This window comes from Macaca fascicularis, chromosome 6 (assembly GCF_037993035.2).
Source record: "Macaca fascicularis isolate 582-1 chromosome 6, T2T-MFA8v1.1".
In the NCBI taxonomy this organism is placed as follows: domain Eukaryota; kingdom Metazoa; phylum Chordata; class Mammalia; order Primates; family Cercopithecidae; genus Macaca; species Macaca fascicularis.
In genome coordinates, this window is record NC_088380.1 from 182,346,996 (window position 1) to 182,368,621 (window position 21,626).

A 21,626-nucleotide genomic window follows, 5' to 3' on the forward strand; every position below is an offset into this window, starting at 1 on the left:
TCATCCATCTGCTGTTCCCACTTTTTCAAATTTAGTTGCACTAGCTTGGATGTCACCACCTCTATGAACATCTCCTCACCCCAGTTAGTCAGGGATGAAAATCCAACTCACAAGAGCTTAAGATTTTAAAAAGAAGGAAAAAAGACAAGCAAGGGAAAAGAAAAGAGTTGGGGTGGGGGTGGGGTCTATTGACTCCCATAGCTGGAAGCCCAGGAGGCAGACCAGGAGGCAGATCTAGCCTCAGGCTTGGCTGAGTCCAGAGCCTGACATGATGCCATCTGACCTCTGTCCCTCTCACATCTTTTAGCCTGGCTTCCCTTCCACAGCTCCAGCGGCCCTCAATCCACATTCTCTTAGATCAGTTGTCCCAATATATGTGTGTGGTGGGGAAGGGAGGCAGGGAGGAGGGGTTACTTCTCTTCCCCAGCACCTACATATAAATTCAGGGTGGAATTCTGGCCCAGCTTGGGCCACGTACCCATGACTGTGGCAGACAGGAGAAGATCAAGTACCACGATTGATAATTGGACGAGATCCAGTGAAATGCGGGAGGGGAATTCCCCAAGAGAAATTGAGATGCTGGAAAGACAAAAACTACACATGACGGAATTTTTTAATAAAAAAAAAATCCACAATTCTCCACCAGTCTATATATCTACACCTGCTTGCCATGTTGCTTGGCAGTTTCTCTCATCAAAAGATAAAGTCTATTTCACCCTGAATAGCGGCTGGCCTTGTTGACCTGCTTTGACCAATAGGATGCCTTGGAAATGAAGGTTTGCCATTTTCAAGCCTTGGCCTCAAGAGGCCTTGAGTTCATCTATTCTAGCCTTTCTCTGCCTTTGCTATGTGAACATGTCCAGGCCAGCCTGCTGCAGGAATGAGACGTGGAGCAGAGCCATCCGGACCCAGTAATCCTGGCTGAGGCCCCAGACACCTATGAGAGAGCTCTGCCAAGATCAGCAATGCCACTGATGGCCCAAAGGTGACCACAGACACATGAGCAAGCTCTGCAGAGCCCAGCTCGGGTCAGCAGAACCTCCCAGCCAACCCATACACTCAGGAACAAAACTAAATGTTTACTGTTACATAGTCCCAAGGTTTTGTGGTTGTCATATAGCATTACTGTGGCAACAGACAACTGATACATTTGTATCTACTAAACCTCTTCCACATGCCCATTCTGCAGGCAACTAGTCAATCCCTTCTCTGTGTTCTCAGGACACTTAGTTATACAATATATTCCACACTCTACTGTTGCAAGTTTCCTTTTGAATTGTTACCATTTATTTTAAGCAAGTATTTACATGTCTATCTCCTTGCTCGTAAGCTCTTTGGAGAAACTGGTTTTGGTTTTTTCTTTTGTAAATTTGTAAATAATTGTTAGTTTTCTTTTGTGAGAGAGAGAGAGAGACAGGGTCTCACTCTATCACCTAGGTTGGAGTGCAGTGGCACAATCGCAGCTTACTGCAACCTCCACATCCCAGGCTCCAGCAATCCTCCTACCTTAGCCTCCTGAGTAGCTGGGACCACGTGCCACCATGCCCAGCTAATTTTTTGTATTTCTGGTAGAGATGGGGTTTTACCATGTTGTCCAGGCTTAAACTTCTGAGCTCAGGTGATCCACCCACTTCGGCCTCCCAAAGTGCTAAGATTATAGGCATGAGCCACAGTGCCCAGCCAAGAAGGGGCGACCTTTTGTATATCTTTTTGAGCCCAGCACTTGGCACAGGGTATGGTACAGAGAAAAAGCTAGTTAAACATTCACAGGAATTTGGAGGATGAGGAATACCACTCAAACTATCTGTGACATATTGCTTAAGTTTTAGAAGTTTTGTTTTCACATTTGGATCGTTAATCCACCTGGAGTTTAGTTTCATGCATTATACAAGTAGGGATTTGGCTATCCCAGTACTGTTTAACGAATATCCAACCTTTTTCCCCTGACCTGCGATGCCAAATCACAGCAGGTTTCTACATGTGCAGGTTTCCACATGGCTGGCAACTCTGTTTGGCTCCATGAAGCTTCGCTGACCCCGGAGCAAACACACCACCTTTCTTATTTACCATTGTTTTATAACAAGTTTTGTATCTGTAGGACAAGTCACTCGGCCTTGCTCTTTTCTTCAAAGCTTGCTTGGCTATTTCTGGCTCTTTATTTTTTTCATATACATTTTGCAGTCTGCTTGTGCAGTTATAACACACACTCCACCATGCACACCAGTGTCAAAAAATTTTTTGGAATTGTCATAGGTCATTTGGGAGAGAATTTACATCTTTAAAAATGGAATCTTCCTATGAAATTTATGATGTAATTCACCATTTATTAGATTTCATTTGCCCTTTAAATATGCCCAGGTTACCCACCTGGTCCAAAACACCATGATTCCTCTCCTGGATAACCTCAGCATCTCGCTAAACAGCCTCTCTGCCTGCACATCCCCTCCCACACAGTCTGTTTTCCATAAAGAAGACGGGGTGGTGGTGGTGGCGGCGGTATTTTTTAAGACGTAAATCAGGTTGTGGCACTAAAGTCCTAAAATCGCCTTGTAGCGCCAGTCTTGCCAAGCTCCACACTTTAATTGGGTAAATGAGTGCGTGAATGGCGCTGGCTATGCCAGGCCCCGGGAATAAAGAAATGATAAAGAGGCAGTTCCTTAAGGGAAACCCAAATGGAAAACAGTGGCCCCGGCCCGCGCAGAGCCCCACACCACGGTGAGGATGGGCTTGGAGTTCTCCCGGAGCCGGGGCGCGGTCGCTAAGCCAGAAGCGGAGTCGCGCGCGCGGGGCGGGGCCTGGACCCGGAGGGCGGGTCCCTGAGCCTGTAGCTCCGGGGCGCGGACGCGCGCTCGCAGGCCCGCACGAGGACGCGCTCCGGGGACGCGCGAGGACACCGTGGCGGGAGAAGCGCTTCCGGTGGCGGCAAAGGCTGCACTGAGCGGGACCTGCGAGCTGCGCACGCTGCGGCCCGGGGGGAGCGGTGAGTCGCGGGAGGCAGGCAGAGCCAGGTGGGTGGGAAACGCGCAGGGGGCCCGGCGGAGGCGCGCAGGCTCGGGCAGGCTTGGGCCGTGCACCTGCGGGCCGGCTGCCGGGAGACCCCGGGCTGGGAGGTCGGAAGCCCCTTCGCGGGCCGGGGATGCCTCGGGCCGGGGGGTCCCTGCACCTGGGGATCCCTGCCATCCTGCTGCCGGACAGCACCCCGCTTCCAGCATCCCGAGGCCCAGCATCCCGTGGGCCTCCTCTCCGGTGGGGAGAGCCCTCCGCCGCGTCCCCGCGCGCCTGGCCGCGCTGTCTTCGGCGCCTGCGTGGCGAACTCGCCGCGGGGACACCAAGATGGCTGCGTCCCGGACAGCGGCAGCCAGGTGGCCCGGTGCCTGACCCCGCGCTCCGCGCTCTCAGCTTTGCCTCCTGGTGCTGGGGTCGGAGGGGAGACCACCTGGTTCCTGTCCTGGAACTCGCAATCCAGTAGGGAGGTGATGTGCAAGGAAGTAGATTCTTGGAATAGTAGTTGCTTTTCTCCTGAACTTTCACATCTGTCACAGGTCTCTAACCTGCCCAGAATGACAATAAACAGTCTACTAAGTGCGTGCCAGGTGACTTAGGCCCATGTAGTTTTACACTCTTCCAGCCCTGCGAGGTACTGGGTTCCAGATGAGAAAACTGGGGCTGAGAGAGGTTGAGTGCCCAAGGTCGCACAGCTGGCCATCCATAGTCCAAGGCCATCTGAGTCTCAGTCGTAAATGCTGCGTTCTCAAAGATGCTTTTTCTTGGCTATGCTGCCTAAAATTGCACCCCCATTCCCACACACACCGTTTGTAACACAAACTCTGGATTTTTTCTTTAGTGTCTTTTGTCACTAGTTGAAATTAAAGGTGGTTGTTTCCTTCTCCTCATGTGAACAGGGCCTATTTTGTCTTGCTCAGCCTTTCTATCCCCTGCACGTAACAATTGCCTGCACCAAGAAGGCCCTCGGTGAATATTTGTTGGCTGCCTGAATGAAAAAGCCTAGCTCTGCTTGACCCCAGAGCTTGGGCACTTAGCTGCTCCGTAGGCAACTCTTTTCTGAGTCCCCATAGCTTTTCCCTTGTGCATTTCTCACAGTCCTAGTCCCTCTTCTGCCTTGACTTCTAGATTTTGACTTGGGTGCCTCTGGATTCTCCATTCTTTGTCCATCCCCCGTTTGATCTGCTTCAATGTTCCCGGCATTGTCATAGGTGCCCAAGGAGGATGCAGGTAAATGAGGGGGCTTTGCAGCTCCTACAGCTTCAGACTTGATGTAAAAGATGAGAGGGAATTGTTTGGGAGGATGAATGGGGTGGCTACCAAGAAGTTCGGGAACCTCAAGCAGGTTCTTTCTCTCCTCAGCACTGAGCAGGTGTCTCACTTTCAAAAATACAGTGTTTGGGCCAGGCGCGGTGGCTCACGCCTGTAATCCCAGCGCTTTGGGAGGCCGAGGCGGGCGGATCACGAGGTCAGGAGATCAAGACCATCCTGGCTAACACGTTGAAACCCCGTCTCTACTAAAAATACAAAAAATTAGCCAGGCGTGGTGGCGGGCGCCTGTGGACCCAGGACTCTGGAGGCTGAGGCAGGAGACTGGCGTGAACCCGGTAAGCGGAGCTTGCGGCCAGCCGAGATCGCACCACTGCACTCCAGCCTGGGGACAAAGCAAGACTCCGTCTCAAAAAAAAAAAAAAAAAAAATACAGTGTTTGGCAGTGAGGAGCTAACAGCTCCCATCTCAGCTCAGTACATATTCAAAGGTTAGATTGAGGCTTTCAGGCCACATGGATGTTCAGAAGAGGGATGATATCTGTGGTTACAGTTGTTAGAGAGGAACCTGTGTGGCAAGGGGTGTCATAATTCAGGATCAGTGAAATGTTTAGCATGTTCTTAATTTTCTGTAGTTTTATGAAATCCCATGGGGATGGCTACAGAAAGGCACCAACTGGCAGGGATATTCCTTCCTGCTCCTCACTTTCTGCAAAGAAAGCTGACAGGACAGCCAGGGCGCAGAGGCCGGAAGAGCAGACCCGTCATCGAACTTTGTTGTTCTGGAAGCCTTACATTGAAGTCAGGCATCTGTATCCTGTTGTGTAGCAGTGGTGAGCTGCATTCGGTTAGAGTAGAAACATGAGTGTGACCAATTTTTCCTTTGTGGTTAAAGGTAAGAAATCAGAAGTAGTGAATCCATTGTTTTAAAAAGGGGGGAACAAAGAGCTGTTGTCCAGAAAGTGAAAAATCATTAAGTTAGACCATGTATCAAACCTGCACTTAATTATACAAAGTTCAAAGTTACTAAGTTTTTCTTTAGCAGCTGTTAATTTGTAAAGTAGTTTTATAGACTTTGGTATATGGCATCCCTGAGTTGATTCCTATAAATGGATGGTAAAACTTCATCCGAATATGTCTAAAATATTACAGTTGGGTTGTGTTTGTCATTTTTTTCCAAGCTGATACCACCATCTCAAATAGAAATCAATAGAATTTGTTTTAACTGGTAATAACATCACCCATCCTAAAATACTGCTTAAGAAATCCACACCCATAGTTGATCTTGAGGACCGGAATATGAGCAGTGGTTGTAATGTTACATCAGTGTTTTTGGTTTTTGTTGTTGTTGTTTGTTTGTTTGTTTTTGGGGACGGAGCCTCCCTCTGTTGCCCAGGCTGGAGTGCGGTGGTGCGATCTCTGCTCACTGCAACCTCTGCCTCCCGGGTTTAAGTGATTCTTCTGCCTCAGCCTCCAGAGTAGCTGGTATTACAGGGGCCCACCACCATGGCTGGCTAATTTTTTTGTATTTTTAGTAGAGACGGGGTTTCACCATGTTAGCCAGGATGGTCTCGATCTCCTGACCTCATGATCCACTCACCTCAGCCTCCCAAGGTGCTGGGATTATGGGCGTGAGCCACCGTGCCTGGTAGATGGGTGTTTTAAAGTTAATAGAATAGTGGGATCTGCATGGGGGGGAGGACATGGCAGTGGGAAGGGCAGGAGGCCTTGATTTTCCGTGTATTCCTGATTCTAGGCAGGCCCCACGTCTCCATGCAGAGCTATCCTGGAATAGGGAAGCATATGCAACACAAATCCATTGCTGAATGGAAATACCCTTGGAATGAATCTGATGCTTTGCACAGAATTCAACTCTCTGATCTATAATTCGATCCCCTGTGTGACCACGCCCATAAGAAAGGGATACTATATGCAGATGCCCAGCCCAAACAGAAATCAGGGAATTTGCTTTTTAGGCTCCTTGAGTTAGTGTGATTGTCCTTGTCAGACACATGTTCTCTGGCCTCCAAAGACTCAGAATTGAGTTTCAGAGTCAGATAGAACTGTGAAGGCTGTGTCATCTTGGGCATGGCACTAAATTTCTCCGAGTGGCTCTAGAAAACAGGGGAAGATAACTTGGAGGGCTGTCATAAGGATTTAGCAATCTAACCATGCATGGAAAGCTTAGTGTCTGGGTGCTCCGTCATGTCCCCTGGACAGTGGACAGCAGTGATTGACGGGCTGTCTCACACCTGCCTGGCCCTAGCTAAACAAACTGGGCAATCATACCCTGTCATAACTCTCAAAATACAGTAGTTTTAACCAACAGGCTTCCAGCTTAATAACGTAGTTATCATTATTAATCTTTAGCCAAGATTAAAGGTCTTTATTACTAAACTCCTGATGAAGCACATTCCCTGCTAACTTGTTTTCTACAATATTTTGGAAAATTCTTTTTTCTCGAGTAGTTAAGCATTTTCTTGGCATGCAGCTAAAAATTTGAAATAAAGTTTATCTTGGAGATAAATTCTTTTTCTTACACGTTTCTGATCATCTTCAGGAAGCTCAGGCAGCCATTCCTGGCACCAGGAGCTGCATTTATGCACAGGACTATGGCCGGTAAGGACACGAGCTTCCACTCATGGAAAACCAGCTTATTAATATTGATTGCACTTTTGTTTGGCACCTTAATAAAGATTAATAAAAGACTCATACTCTTCAGTTTGCTAATCCTACCAACTCTATGAGCCAACTCTTATCTGTGTTTTATAGATGACAAAATTGAGGCTCGGAGATGTAAAGTAATTCACCCAGTCACATGTCTAGAAAGGAAATAACAGAATCAGGACTGAAATCTAGATTGTATTTGCTTAAGTCCAGTTCTCATTCCATAGGTTATCAGGGAGATTACGCCACAGGGCAGGGGGCCTCCATCAGCAGGGACCAGCCAGAATAAAACAGCTGTGTGTTGGGTCTTTCCAAACCCAGGACCAAGCCAGTGTTGAGTACATAAGAGGCCTTCAGTGGATACAGAAGGCATAAGTTAATTTTGTTTGTGAATGAATAAATAAAAAGACTTTCAGAAATCTATTGGGATGAGGCTGCATGAAACTATATTTACTCGAAACCTTAGTTAAGGGATTGAATTTAAACAGTTTTTAATTTCTCTATGAGATTATTTCTGTCCCTTTTAAAGGGTGAAATAATTTTTAAACATATATCATCTGTAAAATAATCTGTTCATTTAAATGCAGTATCATGTTATAATTGTTAACAGTTCCAGATAGCCAACATCATTGTGAGAATGTCTTTATGTGATCAAACCTTAAAGTCATTTTTCTTAGCATAAGTGGCATCAGCCAACCACAGAATTTTTTAAGTCCCACTTTTTTCTCATACCCCACCAAAATTTCTTAATACCATTAAAATCCAAATATTTCTTTAAAATCATTCATGAAAAAGATTCTTAGAATTAACACCTCAATTGGCCAAGCACCAGGAAGCCACATTATAGCTACTGCAATACACGGAGACCGTCTGTCACCAATCATTTCCTTCTAGCACGTCTGTTCTAGGCCCCTTCTCTTCCCTCCACACCCCATTGCATCATTTCTTCAGCTCATGAAAACTGAGCTTGCTGGACGTGAGAAACCTGCCAGTGTGCCGCTGTGTGAACCATCACATTTTGCTGCTGCCTTTCTGCAGTCCTGAAGCCAGCAAGTAACTGCTCAGTAAGCATCTCTAATACAGCTTCCCTGGGCCCCTCTGTGTCTGTGGCGGGCTGGGGCCTGCTCACCTGTCTCCTAGCCTCTCTGAGTGCCTGAAGGCACCCCCCCAGCGCTTCTGCATAACTCTCAAAGCCTCAGGTGGACAGGGCAGAGAGAGCACCCTCCCCACTGACTGTCTCCTCACTCTCCCTGGCATCGCTCACTTGCTTCACGTGCCATGAGGGTGATGAACCCACACACTCTGGAACACATTCTTTGGCGTCCTGTGCCGTCTGGCCCTCTGAGGGACATTCTTCATGAACCTTGCCGCATCTGCAATGGGAATGCAAATATCTTATTCTCCAAAACTTTCTTTTGAAGCCTCTGTGGTTTCATGATTATTCACACTGTTCCCAGTGTCAACGCAAGGCTGGGCAGCACGACTTCCTCCAGCGCAGTCTGCAGAAATCCAGAGTCGAGAAGCCTCTGTCCTAGCACTGCCCCTATCCTGGGTCATGAAAGACTGTGAGTGATGTTCAAGACACCTCTGTAACAAGGTGTCTGATCTTTACCCAGTTTCAACCTTGCAGGCAAGCCTAGGGGCCATAATTTGCCAGATGGATGGCTGCATAAACCAGACCATGGATAAACAAAGGCCATTCCTGCACCTTCACCCCCACCCCAGGACCTCGTTCCCTCCCCACAACAGTGCCCGCGGCAGCCCCGCCCCACCACCCAGCCCTGCTGACCTGTCAGTACCAGGTGTGTGAAGCACATGCCCTCAGCGCATCTCTGCCTTGCCCGGGGCCAGCAGGTGCGCACTGGAATGCTACAGACCAACCAAGTCACCCGGCCAGCCCTGACCCCGGCGAGTGGAATGGGGTGCACCCTGGGGATCCCCACATGGCGGCCAAGGCCTTAGGGATACCAGCATCTCGCTCCCTGAATAGACTCCAGGCACAAAGCGGAGCCAGCCCAGGGCGTGCCTAGGCGCACCCTCCCCAGCCCAGGCCCCATGCATAAGGAGTGCTCCATGTCAGCATGCTTGGTGGGCCCCATTGATTTTTAGAGACGGGTTTTACTATGTTGCCCAGTTTGGTCTCCAACCTCCTAGGTCCAAGCAGTCCTTCCACCTCCGTCTCCCAAGTCGCTGGGATTACAGGCGCGTGCCACCACACTCAGTGCTGTTGACTTTCATGTGAATAGGAAATAAGTTTTGGTGTTTGTTTTTGGTTTTTTTTAAGTGGGACTCCTGTTTTTAAAAATGGATCAATTTGTCTGGGGTGCAAGCTACTTCTGTGCTTAAAGGTGGAAGTAAGTTCATGCGTGAAAGAAGTCTTGTCTAATTGAAACACGGCATCATGGTTAATAATAAAATGTTATCTGATCTGAGATCAGCTGTTTTTGTGAGAATGCTAATGTGCCATTCCTGATTAGTCTGCATGTTTTTTGGGTTTTTTTAAATTCTGGGGGCAGAGGAACACAGATCATCACATCCAGTTGGTAGTTCTTATGCCACTATAGTACAACTTGAAATCCTTTTTAAGTAGAGGAAACAGTGTTGTATTCATTTCCTATTGCTGTTATAACAAATTACTACATATTTAAGTAGCTTAAAACAACACAAATATATTATCTTAGAGTTCTGGAGGTCAGAAGTCTAGAACAAGTGGGCCTTCCTTCTGGAGGCTCTAGGGCAGAGCCCCTTTCCCTGCCCTTTCCAGCTGTTAGGGACTGCAGCTCACAGCCCAGCATCACTCCAACCTCTGCTTGTTCCTACATCTGTTTCTTTGCCTCTGCCTCTTCTGCCTCCTTCTTTCTCTTATAGGGACCCTTGTGATGACATTGGGCCCACCAAATAATCCAGGATCGTCTCTGCATCTCTCAAGATCTTTAATTTAATCTTATCAGCAAAGTCCCTGCACCATGTAAGGTAACATATTCATAGTAGTAAGTGTTCAATAAAGAGATATTAAAGATAGCCGCATTTTTTATTAGACCTTCTCACAGCTTCCGGGGATTCGATGGAGGTATCTTTGGCGGCCGTTATTCTGCCCATCACAGGTACATGCGGTAGGCGCTTCCACTGCCAGGATTTCGGTGGGTTTGACTGGAGTCTGCAGATAAGCAGTTGGAGTCAAGCACTCCTGCTTCTTCCCTTGCTGGAAAGATGCGGTGGCTTTGAGTGATATCCCAGAATCTTGATTCTTCCGTCTGCAAAATGTGCGTAGGATGTCTGAATCACACTGTTGTTGTGAGAAGTTCTAGATGGAATATTCTCTAATATTGCAAGCTTAGGCCAGCATCTAGCCCAATTCCTTGTATGTAATGGAAATTCTTAAGATGTCAGGGCTCCCCTCTCCATCTCTCTCCTTTTTCCTTGCCTTCTAAGGAAGACATTTTTTCTGAGGCCTCCACAGCATTCTTGATCACTTGTACTGTAGAGTAACTTTAAGGTTATTGTAATATAGAACTTCGTAGTATGAAGGTCAAGTTTTTATTTAAAGGAAAAAAGGGAGGGGCCTCCAAGATATCATTTCTCTGCAGACATTAATTGGTGTCATACTTCAAGAAAAATGGCTAGAAGAGAGTGGTGAGTGGAAAGCTGGCCAGTGCCCTGGAGGCTGGTCCTTCTTTGAGCTCTCCCAGACTTGGTTCTGCCGCCAGCATCTACTATGCAACCTGGGCAAGTTATTTCCCCTCTGGACCTCGGCTTCCACATAATAAGCACATTGGAGAAATCATTTTTAAGACTATCCAGCTCTTATACATGATAATACTTAAATTTTATAGAGTACCCATATTTTTGGCTGGGTGCAGTGACTCACACCTATAATCCCAGCATTTTGGGAAGCCAGGGCGGGCAGATCACTGGAGCCCAGGAGTTCGACACCAGCCTGGGCAATACAGTGAAACCCTGGCTCTACAAACGGTATACAAATTCTAAGAATACAAAAACTAGCTGGACATGGTGGCAGACACCTGTAGTCTTAGCTACCCGGGAGGCTGAGGTGGGAGGATCACCTGAGCCCAGGACGTCAAGGCTGCAGTGAGCTGTGATTGTACCACTGCACTCCAGCCTGGGTGAGAGAGAAGACCCTGTCTCAAGAAAAATAAATAAATAATATAGTAACCAATTCTCAAATAAGACCATGATGGCAGCAACTTGCCCTAAAGGTTGCCCTTATATTTAACAAATTAGAGATAGTTATTAGGAACTAGAATTATATAAAAGCTACATATTAATTTTTGTTTTCATTATTTATGTTAAGCATAAAGGAAAAATACTGACAGTGAGAATTATAATTAAAAGGGAAAAGAGATTACTTGGTATTCAATTTTCTGAGAACAACCCCTATCAGATCTCCACCAGGGAACATCACAGATCACCTAGGCCCGAGGGCAGGCACCAGAGGGTAGAGAACGGTGCAGGGAAGGAAATGGCTCCCGGCCTCATGTACAGCCACAGCCTGGGGTCCGTCCAGCATGAGGTCCACACCCAGAGCACATGCTGAATCCCACGCCCAGCCTTATGTTGAACCTCCTGGATCAGAACCTCTAGAAGGAGGATAGTATTTGTGTTTATAAGAAGCTCTCCAGGTGATTTTGATGTGTTGCATTGGTTCAGAACCATCAATCTGCACCAGCAGCTTTGCAGGAATAAAGTCTCCTGAGGAGGGGAGGTTTAATGTGTTGTTCCATCTTGCTACCACCATCATTGCTGTTAAATCCACCTCCTCCCCCTTCACTATCCAAAAATGGAAGTGACCGGCTACCAAGGTGTCTACCTTTTGGCCAGTCGGGCTAACAATAGATTTACCTCTCATCTTCCAGGATGCTACTCTCTCCTGGTTTTCCACCCACCAGTCACTCCCCAGCCCACTGTGCGTGCCTTCGGTCCTTTCTGACCTCTTCACACCAGACTCCTTGGATCTCTTCTCTATTTACCTTCACTTCCCTGGTGATCTCATCACATCCCATGACTTTAAATATAATCTCTGTCTGACAACTCCCACAGATAATCTCCAGATTAGACTTCTCCCCCGAACCTAGACCTGCTCATTCTGCTGCCCGCTGGACATCTCCACTTGATGCCTCCTAGGTGCCTCAAACTTACTCCGGGCAAATCTGAGCTTCCTGTCTTCTCCATCGGCCCTCTCTCCTCCTCCAGTTTTTCCAACCAAATACTTAGGAACCTTGCTTTTCCTTTCTCTCACATCCCACGAGTGTGAGGTGTCAAGAAATCCCGCTGGCACCACTGAAGAAACACCAAGAGCTCCAGTACCTCTTGCCGCCTGCGCTGCCCCCCGGCTCTGTCTGGATCTCTGCAGGAACCTTGCAGCTGCTCCTCCTGTGTCCACTCTTATCTCCCCGTTGTCTGTTCTCCACACAGCAGCCAGAGAGATCCTTTCAAATTGTGAGTCCGTTCATTTCAGTCCTCTGATCAGAACCCTCCAATGACTCCCATTTTTTGCAGAGTGAAATGCAAAGGCCTTACAGAGGCTACACGACCTATATCATCTGACTCCAACCTAAGCCGTTACGCCTCTTACCTGCTCATCTCCCATCTCCCGCTTCCTCACTCCACTCCAGCTCATGCCTTCTTGCTGTTCTCTGAAGTCACCAGATGCATTTTTGCCTTAAGGTCTTGGCAATACCTTTTCCCTCTGCCTGGAATGCTCTTCCCCCAGATATCCACATGATTCAATTCTTTACTGTCCTCTGGTCTTGCTGCGGTATTACCTTCTCAATGAAACATGCCCTGACTACCTTATTTAAAAATGCAGGCCCTGCTCATGATCCTTCTTATCCTGTTCTGGGGTATGTTTGTTTGTTTGTTTGTTTGTTTGTTTGTTTGTTTGTTTTCCCCAAACCATTTACTGTCTTATAATATAATGAATAGTTTACTTGTCTTTTGTGTTTTTTGTGTATTGCTGTTTTCCTTTCACCTCTGCCATCCCAGCGTCAGCTCCAATAGGGCAGGAATTTTTGTCTTCTTCGTTCCCTGATACAGCCCAAGAGTCCCAAGAGTCCGTCCTGTAGTAGGTGCTCAATAAATAGATATTAAAGATAGCAGCATTTTTTAGGCCTTATAGAAAAAACAAAGCTAGCAGATTTTTTTTTTCTCCTAAGTATTTATTCTGTTATGCATTTAAACTATGGTCTATTTGAGAGTAGGAATTATATCTTTTATTGGCTCATTCAGAAAGGGGAGGAAATTAGGCCAGATTTTCTGTTTTATTCAGTTGTATGATTACGTATGGCATTTATTTGATGACCTCTAAGGATAGAAACAAATGCTGTGTAATACATGTAATTGTAACTTCAAAATGTGGCTCGTGGACAGGGGCCGGCATGTGAACCCACCGGCTTGAATTCGCCTGCACGCCCTACGGGTTGCTAAGATGCCTCAGCAGAGCCCAAGCCTCTGTAGACAAGTCTGAAAAGGGCTGCTTTTCAGAATATGAACTGGACTCTGCTTTTTGTAATACACTTGATATATTCTAATTCAAAATTTAGTCATGTCTGCATACAATGACATACATTTCTTGTATCCCCATGATGGTGGTAGCAAGAAGGAAGACACTGCACAGCACATTCAACTCCCCTCCTCGGGGAACTGTTTATTCCTGCGAAGCTGCTGGCGCAGATCGATGGTTCTGAACCAGTGGAACACATCAAAATCATCTGGAGAGCTTTTGAAACAGACAAATGTTATCCTCCTAGAGATTCTGATCCAGGAGGTCCAGCACAAGGCTGGGCATGGGATTCAGCCTGCACTCTGGGTGTCGACCTCATGCTGATGGGTACCAGGCTGTGGCTGTACATGAGGCCATGAGCCATTTCCTTCCCTGCACCCTTCTCTACCCTCCTGTGCCTGCCCTCAGGCCCAGGTGGACTGTGATGTTCCCCGGTGGAGATCTGATACAGATTTTTCTCAGAAAATTGAATACAAACTATTCTCTCTTCCCTTTTAACTGTAATTCTCACTATCACTACCACATCCCTGTTTCCTTAGAAGCTACAAAGTTAAGATGGACTTGCAACGTTGTGTCCAAAAGTTTCCTAATCTGAAGCTCTACTCCCGGGCTGGAAATCTGGGCCGGCTTTCTGTGTCAAGAGTGGGATGTTTCATTCTGTGCGTTAGGATTTCAAGTAGCGAAGTTTCTGACCGTCTGTGATGATAGATAACAAGATTTCTCAGTGAGATGAGAAAACAGTGGTCACAAAAAAAGAGAACTATTATGACACCACATAGCTGCATTCTGATCTTGGGGAAAATAGGCTTCCCATTAGCTTTCTGGCTGGCCTTCTCTGTGTTTGTTACCCCAGCCTGCTCTAGGAATAGCAGGGCTGATTCTTACCTTCTCACTCTCACCGCCCTACTGTTTTCCATACACTAGACTCCTCACATCCGTGGACCTCACATGCTCAGTTTTGATCCTGTGGTCCATGATATGTGTTAATTGGAGATTTTGAGAAAATATGCCTTACAGGAATGCCCAGCATTTGCATCTGACATCTTAATATACCTCCGAACCTGTAAAGCACTAAGAAAGTAACTTAAGGAAAAGTGACCTGAAAAGTGAATTAAAATTAAAACTGGTATTAGAAATGTAGGGAAGGGAAGCAGATGTAAGTAAGCCATGGTTTGAAACCTTCATAGTGGGTAAAATCCTTTGGCCTACTAATATCACGCAGAGAGAGCTAGTCTGAGGAAATCACTAGCTGTAAGGACAAACATGCATAGACAGGGATAAGCAATTATATGTCATGGTGAAAAACCAAAAACCACTTAAACATTAAAGGTGTAGTTATATATCCAAAATGAACAGCGGCCACAACGATACTCATGAAATAAGTACAAAAAAATCGGGATTTTAAAATACACAGTGTGATATCAACTATTTTTTTAATTGTATAATAACATGTATAGAAAATATCTATAAGGAAAGGTACCAAAACATTAACGATGATTTCAGAGTGCCTGGATTATGGGAGATTTTGTTTCTTTATTCTTTATTTTCTATAATAAGCTTGTGTTTTTCAGAATACCACAGTAAGCATCTATTACAACAATACAACGCAGTTCTAAAATAAACATGTATTACTCAGAGAAAGAAATTAATTACTTTTGGAAAAAAAGTAATGCTCTTTAGCCAGAAAATAAAAATTTTATGAGGATAATTATACGCTACAGAGTTATTCCTATTCATGGGGCTATGCAAATGTGTTTTTCCCACTATGTTCCTGGTAGCTTGAAGAACATAATTCTTAATTTTTGATTGGTGGTTTATGTGCTAAACAAGGCTGAATGAATCTGCATCTTTTTTAGTTGTGTAATTTTTAGCATTTAAACCTTTTTAAAATCATTAGTCATTTCTCCTAGTAGGAATAACAACTTTAGTAGGCTTTAAACAACTTTAGTAGTTTGACGTTGGTTGTTTCACTCAGAAAAATGGGTTCAAACTTCAGGCCTTGTTACTGTTATTATTTTTAAACTTCTTTTTTTTTTTTAGAGACATGGTCTTGCTTTGTCACCCAGGCTGGGGTGCAGTGGCATGATAACAGCTCACTACAGCCTCCAACTCTTGGGTTCGAGCAGTCCACACACCCCACGGCCACCTCCGCCTCCTGAGTAGCTGGAACTATAGGCATGCACCACCATGCCTGGATAGTTTTTTAAAATTTTTTGTAGAGATGGGGTCTTGCTTTATTGTCCAGGCTGGTCTCAAACTCCTGGGCTCAAGGGATCTTCCCTGCTCGACCTCCCAAAGTACTGGGAACATAGGTGTGAGCCGCCGCACCTCTCCTAAAACTTCATACCTTTATTTTCTGCAGAGTAATTCTAAGTATTCAACAAGTAAATATTAAAATACTATGTATTTATAAAGACAAATATGTAGGAAACTATTGAAATTTAGTTAAGATCAATTGAGATTTATAGACAAAGTTAGCTTTGAATTTAGATGGCCTTTTTGCCATTTATAGCAAAATTATCTTTATAAATAGGAAGAGTACGTAAACCTTTACTTGAAAATTAAAAGTGACTATAAAGTTTCTAAATATGTAGTGACATTGTAAGCCTTACTTGAATTTGCCTTTTTGACTCTTTGCAGTCCGGGACCATGTCTGGAGAACTGCCACCAAACATTAACATCAAGGAACCTCGATGGGATCAAAGCACTTTCATTGGACGAGCCAATCATTTCTTCACTGTAACTGACCCCAGGAACATTCTGTTAACAAACGAACAACTAGAGAGTGCAAGAAAAATAGTACGTGATTACAGGTAACATTAATTATTGTTTTTTGGTTTAATGTATAAATAGATCATCATGTTAGGCTGTTATCTTTAAACCTTCACTTAGTGATTTTTACAACCTTTTTTTTTTTTTTTTGCAATGGAATTCTTTTGACCAAAAAAAAAAAAAAGGGAAGGGTAAAAAGACTTGTTGTATCCCTCATTGCTCGCCCTTAACACAAATATCTAGGGTTCATATTAACCTGACAATGAGAGTCACCCCTCTTTGTTGTGGATACCAATCCCTTTCTCCTGGCAGCTTGCCTTCTGTTCTCCAATAGCACCACCACCTCCGCTATGACATCCACAACCCCTCCATGCATTTTTCTGTCTCTGGACAGAAACAGCATTATGCAAAAACAAATTGCCAAGAATCAGGGGTAGTTTGGTTCCTTCTGAATTATAGGCCCAGTAAGTAAAATCCTGTAGGTAGGAGCTCAGATGGCAAGGGTGCTGCTGGCAATGCCTACAGGGACTGCAGATGTGGGATGCACGCCATCAGTTGAGAGAAGCAAACAGGAGGGAAGAGAAGATGCTACCAGTGTAGAGATATTCCATCCAAGGCAGCAGTTGGCCACTTTTTCTGTAAACGATCACATAGGAACTATTTCAGGCTTTGTGGGTCATTGTCACATATTATTCTTAAATTTTTATTTGTGTTTTTTGTTTGTTTGTTTTAACAATCCTTTTAAAAAAATGTAAAAACCTCTTACCTAGCAGGGCACACAGGCCACGACCGGTAGTTTGCTGACTCCTGCACTAGGGGAAAGTCAATCCAAAGCTGGGGACTGGATTGTTAGAAGCTTTGTGCCTAAACGTGCCCAGAAGTGATACATCAGAAGCAGGTCCTTAACCATCATCTAGGTAGAGAGAGAACCAACGACAGCCAATAAACACTGAGTCTGGCCAAGTACTGCCATGTGCCAATGTGCGTAAAGAGGGAATATACAGACAGCAGATATACAAACAGCAGAACATCCTGGAGCCTTATGAGGAAATAGTGAAGACAGGCCAAAGCCATAGAAAGCGGAGAGGTTGAGATGAAAAGACAACTACGTGGTTGAAAAGAAGATGGCATAAGGAACATTGCCAAGAACCAAAAAATGTGATTGAAATTGAAAGGTTTACTGGAGGCAGTGGTAAAGAACCAACATCAGAAATCACACAGTAAGAAAAAGAATTACCGGCCGGGCTCGGTGGCTCACGCCTGTAATCCCAGGACTTTGGGAGGCCGAGGCAGGCAGATCACAAGGTCAGGAGATTGAGACCATCCTGGCTAACACGGTGAAACCCCATCTCTACTAAAAATACAAAAAAATTAGCCAGGCGAGGTGGCGGGCGCCTGTAGTCTCAGCTACTCGGGAGACAGAGGCAGGAGAATGGCGTGAATCCAGGAGGCGGAGCTTGCAGTGAGCCAAGATCGCGCCACTGCACTCCAGCCTGGGTGACAGAGCGAGACTCTGTCTCAAAAAAAAAAAAAAAGAAAAAGACAAAGACAAAGTAGAATTACCGATGGAGAGAATGAACCTGAGAAGCTTCCTGGGTGAAGACCAGAGGTCGGCAAACTTTCCGTAAAGGGCCAGACAAAAAGTATTTTAGGCTTTACAGGCCACGCATTCTTTGTCACATATTCTTGTTTGTTTTTACAACCCGCTAAAAATGTAAAAGCTATTCTGAGTTCACAGACATAGAGAAACAGGCCAGGCCATGGACTGGTGTTTGCCAGTCCCTGATATAGATGGAAAAGAAAGATATGAAAAAGACTTTATAAGAGGAAAAGAGAGTAGAGACTGAAGATGAAATTAAGTCGTGCTCCTAAAAGAGAAACTAAAAAAATTGCAAATAAGCAATATTAAATATATTTCATAGCAACAGAAAGTAAAATGGAATTCTCCTCAGGTGAGGAAAACCATTTCTCTAATTAAAGAGACCTGCCCTATTTCAAGCAGAGACACCCACACATGGCAATTTTTTTCCTTTTGTTTTTTCTATAAACTTTTAAAACTTCCAAAAGCATCCATGAACAGGAAAACAAAAAAAGCTATTAAAAAAGAACCTGTCAGAAAGGGCTCAGTCTTTTCATCTTTATACTGAATGCCAGAAGATAGTAAGTAGGGTGTGCAAAGTTCTCAAGAGAATGAGTTGTCACTTGGGAATTTTAGAGCAGATCTTCTATTTCCAACAGCAACAGAAAATATGCAAGTGCGGCCAGGCACAGTGACTCATGCCTGTAATCCCAGTACTCTGGTAAGCCAAGGTGGGTGGATCGCCTGAGGTCAGGAGTTCGAGACCAGCCTGGCCAACATAGTAAACCCCGTCTCTACTAAGAAAAGTACAAAAAATTAGCTGGGCATGGTGGTACATGTCTGTAATCCCAGCTACTCGGGTGGCAGAGGCAGGAGAATCACTTGAACCCAGGAGGCAGAGATTGCAGTGAGCCGAGGTCATGCCACTGCACTCCAGCCTAGGCAACAAGCACGAAACTCCATCTCAACAAAAAAAAAAAGAAAGAAAGAAAGAAAATATGTAAAATATGCAAGTGCATCAAACATAAACTCTTCATGAAACCTTCTTGGGTGGTCAAAAGATAACACAAAATAGAGTTAAAAAAAAAATAAGCCGTAATATAAGGAGATTCCTCAAACAGTGAAACATGAATCACCGTGTGACCCAGCAATCCCACTTCTGGGTATATACCTGAAAGAAATGAAAGCAGGAACTCAAACAGATGCTTGTATACCCATGTGCATAGCAGCAGTATTCACAGTAGCCAAAAGCTGGAAGCAACCCAAGTGTGCATCAGCAGAGGAGTGGATGAGCAAATGTGGTCCCGCCGTACAATGGAATCCCATACCATGAAATATTATTCAGCCTTCAAAAGGAGGGGGATTCTGATGCATGCTACAACATGGTTGATCCATGAAGACATTATGATGAGTCAAATAAGCTAGTCACAAAAGAACAAATATTGCTGATTTCACTTATATGAGATACCTAGAGTAGTCAAATTCACAGAGACAGAAAGTAAAGGGGAAGTTGCCAGGGGCTGGGGGAAGAGGGAATGGGGAGTTAGTGTTTAATGGGCACATAGTTTTAGTTGGGGAAGATGAAAATGTTCTAGATGTGGTGGTTTGATAGTGGTGATGACCACACAATAATGTGAATGCACTTAATGCCACAGAATTGTATACTTAAAAATGATTAAAATGGCTGGGAGTGGTGGCTCATACCTATAATCCCAGCACTTTGGGAGGCCAAGGCAGGAGGATCACTTGAGGTCAGGAGTTTGAAACCAGCCTGACCAACATGGTGAAACCCCGTCTCTACTAAAAATACAAAAATTAGCTGAGCATGGTGATGCACACCTATAATCCCAGCTACTTGGGAGGCTGAGGCAGGAGAATCGCTGGAACTCATGAGGCGGAGGTTGCAGTGAGTTGAGATCGCACCACTCCACCCAGCCTGGGCAACAGAGCGAGACTTCATCTCAAAAGAAAAAAAAGGGGGGGGGTTAAAATGGTAAATTTTATGTTATGAATCTTTTACTACAACAAAAAAGAAATATAAGAAAGTCGTCATATAAATAGACAAGTGATGAATGTTGAAACACATTAAAATAGAAACAGTTGTACATCTAGTATGAAAGAGTGTATATAGAATAAAAGAAATTAAAAGTGGTTGTTTTTTTGTTTTGTTTTGTTTTGAGACGGAGTTTTTCTCTTGTTGCCCATGCCGGAGTGCAATGGCGCGATCTCGGCTCACCGCAACGTCTGCCTCCCGGGTTCAAGCAATTCTTCTGCCTCAGCCTCCTGAGTAGCTGAGATTACAGGCATGTGCCACCACACCTGGCTAATTTTGTATTTTTAGTACAGATGGGCTTTCTCCATGTTGGTTAGGCTGGTCTCAAACTCCCAACCTCAAGTGATCCGCCCTCCTCAGCCTCCCAAAGTGGTGGGGTTACAGGCGTGAGCTACCGCGCCTGGCCTTAAAAGTATTTTATTAAAAAATGTAATAGATAGCTGGGCATGGTGGTGCGCACCTGTAATCCCAGCTTGGGAGGCTGCAGCAGGAGAATCACTTGAACCTGGGAGGTGGGGGTTGCAGTGAGCCGAGATCGCTCTGCTGCACTCCAGCCTGGGCAACAGAGCAAGACTCTGTCTCAAAAAAAAAAAAAAAAAGGTAATAGGTATCTGAATCTAAAGCCCTAGATTGTAGTGTCAAAAACCAAAAAGGAAATGGAAGAATTAAAACATCTTGTCTCAAATAGGAACAAAACTCAAAAATATACATGATTTTGCTCCTTACTGTATTCAAGAAATGCATTAACATGTTTTATTTTAAAGTTAGTAGAATATGCATGAACAGAAAATTGTACGCCTTAATAATTTACTAACATACCAACAAATTAAAACATTTTTAAATCAAATCAAAGACTTTAAAATTGGGTGGAAACACTTAAAAAGCTCAGTGATGACATGACACCCCACTTAGAATACCTGAAGCTTGCGTGATGCAATAGTACTTACGAAATTACAATCCACTTTTCCAAGAATCCCTCAATGTCTCCCTTTTTTTTTTTTCTCTTCACCTTTTTAAAGCATATAGACCCTTAAAGTCTGGGTGATAAATTGACTAGGCCTGTTCCAAATGAGCTTTGGGGTATTTGTTAGGTTCTGTGCTGATATATACTCTTTTTTTTTTTTTTGAGATGGAGTCTTGCTCTGTCGCCCAGGATGCAGTGCAGTGGCGCTCCAGCTCACTGCAACCTCTGCCTCCCAGGTTCAAGCAATTCTTCCTGCCTCAGCCTCCCAAGTAGCTGGAAATACACGCGCCTGCCACCATGCCTGGCTAATTTTTATGTTTTTAGTAGAGATGGGGTTTCAGCATGTTGGCCAGGCTGGTTTTGAACTCCTGGACTCAAGTGATCTGCCCACCTCGGCCTCCCCAAGTGCTGGAATTACAGACATGAGCCACCACGCCTCACCTATATACTTTTATATATATTAATTAGTAAGCCAGTTGTTGAATCAGTATGTAAGAAATAACTCATCGAGTTTCTTACCTCCCCTCAAGAGATAAATCAGGTGGGGAGATTAGCTCAAGGGCTAGTTAGGGTTAAAGAGATACCATGTTTTAAGTGTGACTGCCAATATACAGTTCTAGTGGGATACCAACAATGCTATTTTAAAATGAACCAAAAAGGAAGTAATAAAAATGGCTAACATTAAAAAGCAGGACAAAGGTAATTGCAAATAAAAAGCAAGAAATCGCAACTCTGGGCAAATAGACCCAAATATCTTGATATTGATAAAGATATAGTGAATGCTGAACAGACAGTATTCA

General features: G+C 44.8%; 1 protein-coding gene across 22 annotated transcripts in view; it reads left to right on the forward strand.

Annotated features, from left to right (window-relative positions):
* Positions 1–2,876: 2,876 nt before the first annotated feature.
* SFXN1 (sideroflexin 1) overlaps positions 2,877–21,626 on the forward strand; it is a 49,629-nt gene continuing 30,879 nt past the window's right edge. For 4 of the 22 annotated variants that reach the window (XM_005558560.4, XM_073994740.1, XM_065547065.2 and 1 more), the window contains exons 1-2: positions 2,877–2,980; positions 16,099–16,271. In XM_005558560.4, coding sequence (XP_005558617.1) covers positions 16,108–16,271 — 164 coding nt within the window. In that variant the 5' untranslated portion in view covers positions 2,877–2,980; positions 16,099–16,107. Of the gene's footprint in view, positions 3,009–4,131; positions 4,234–4,365; positions 4,611–6,831; positions 6,891–7,832; positions 8,003–9,806; positions 9,912–10,042; positions 10,202–16,098; positions 16,272–21,626 lie in introns of all 22 variants that reach the window. The other 18 variants (XM_005558561.4, XM_073994741.1, XM_073994744.1 and 15 more) reach the window with 11 other exon arrangements.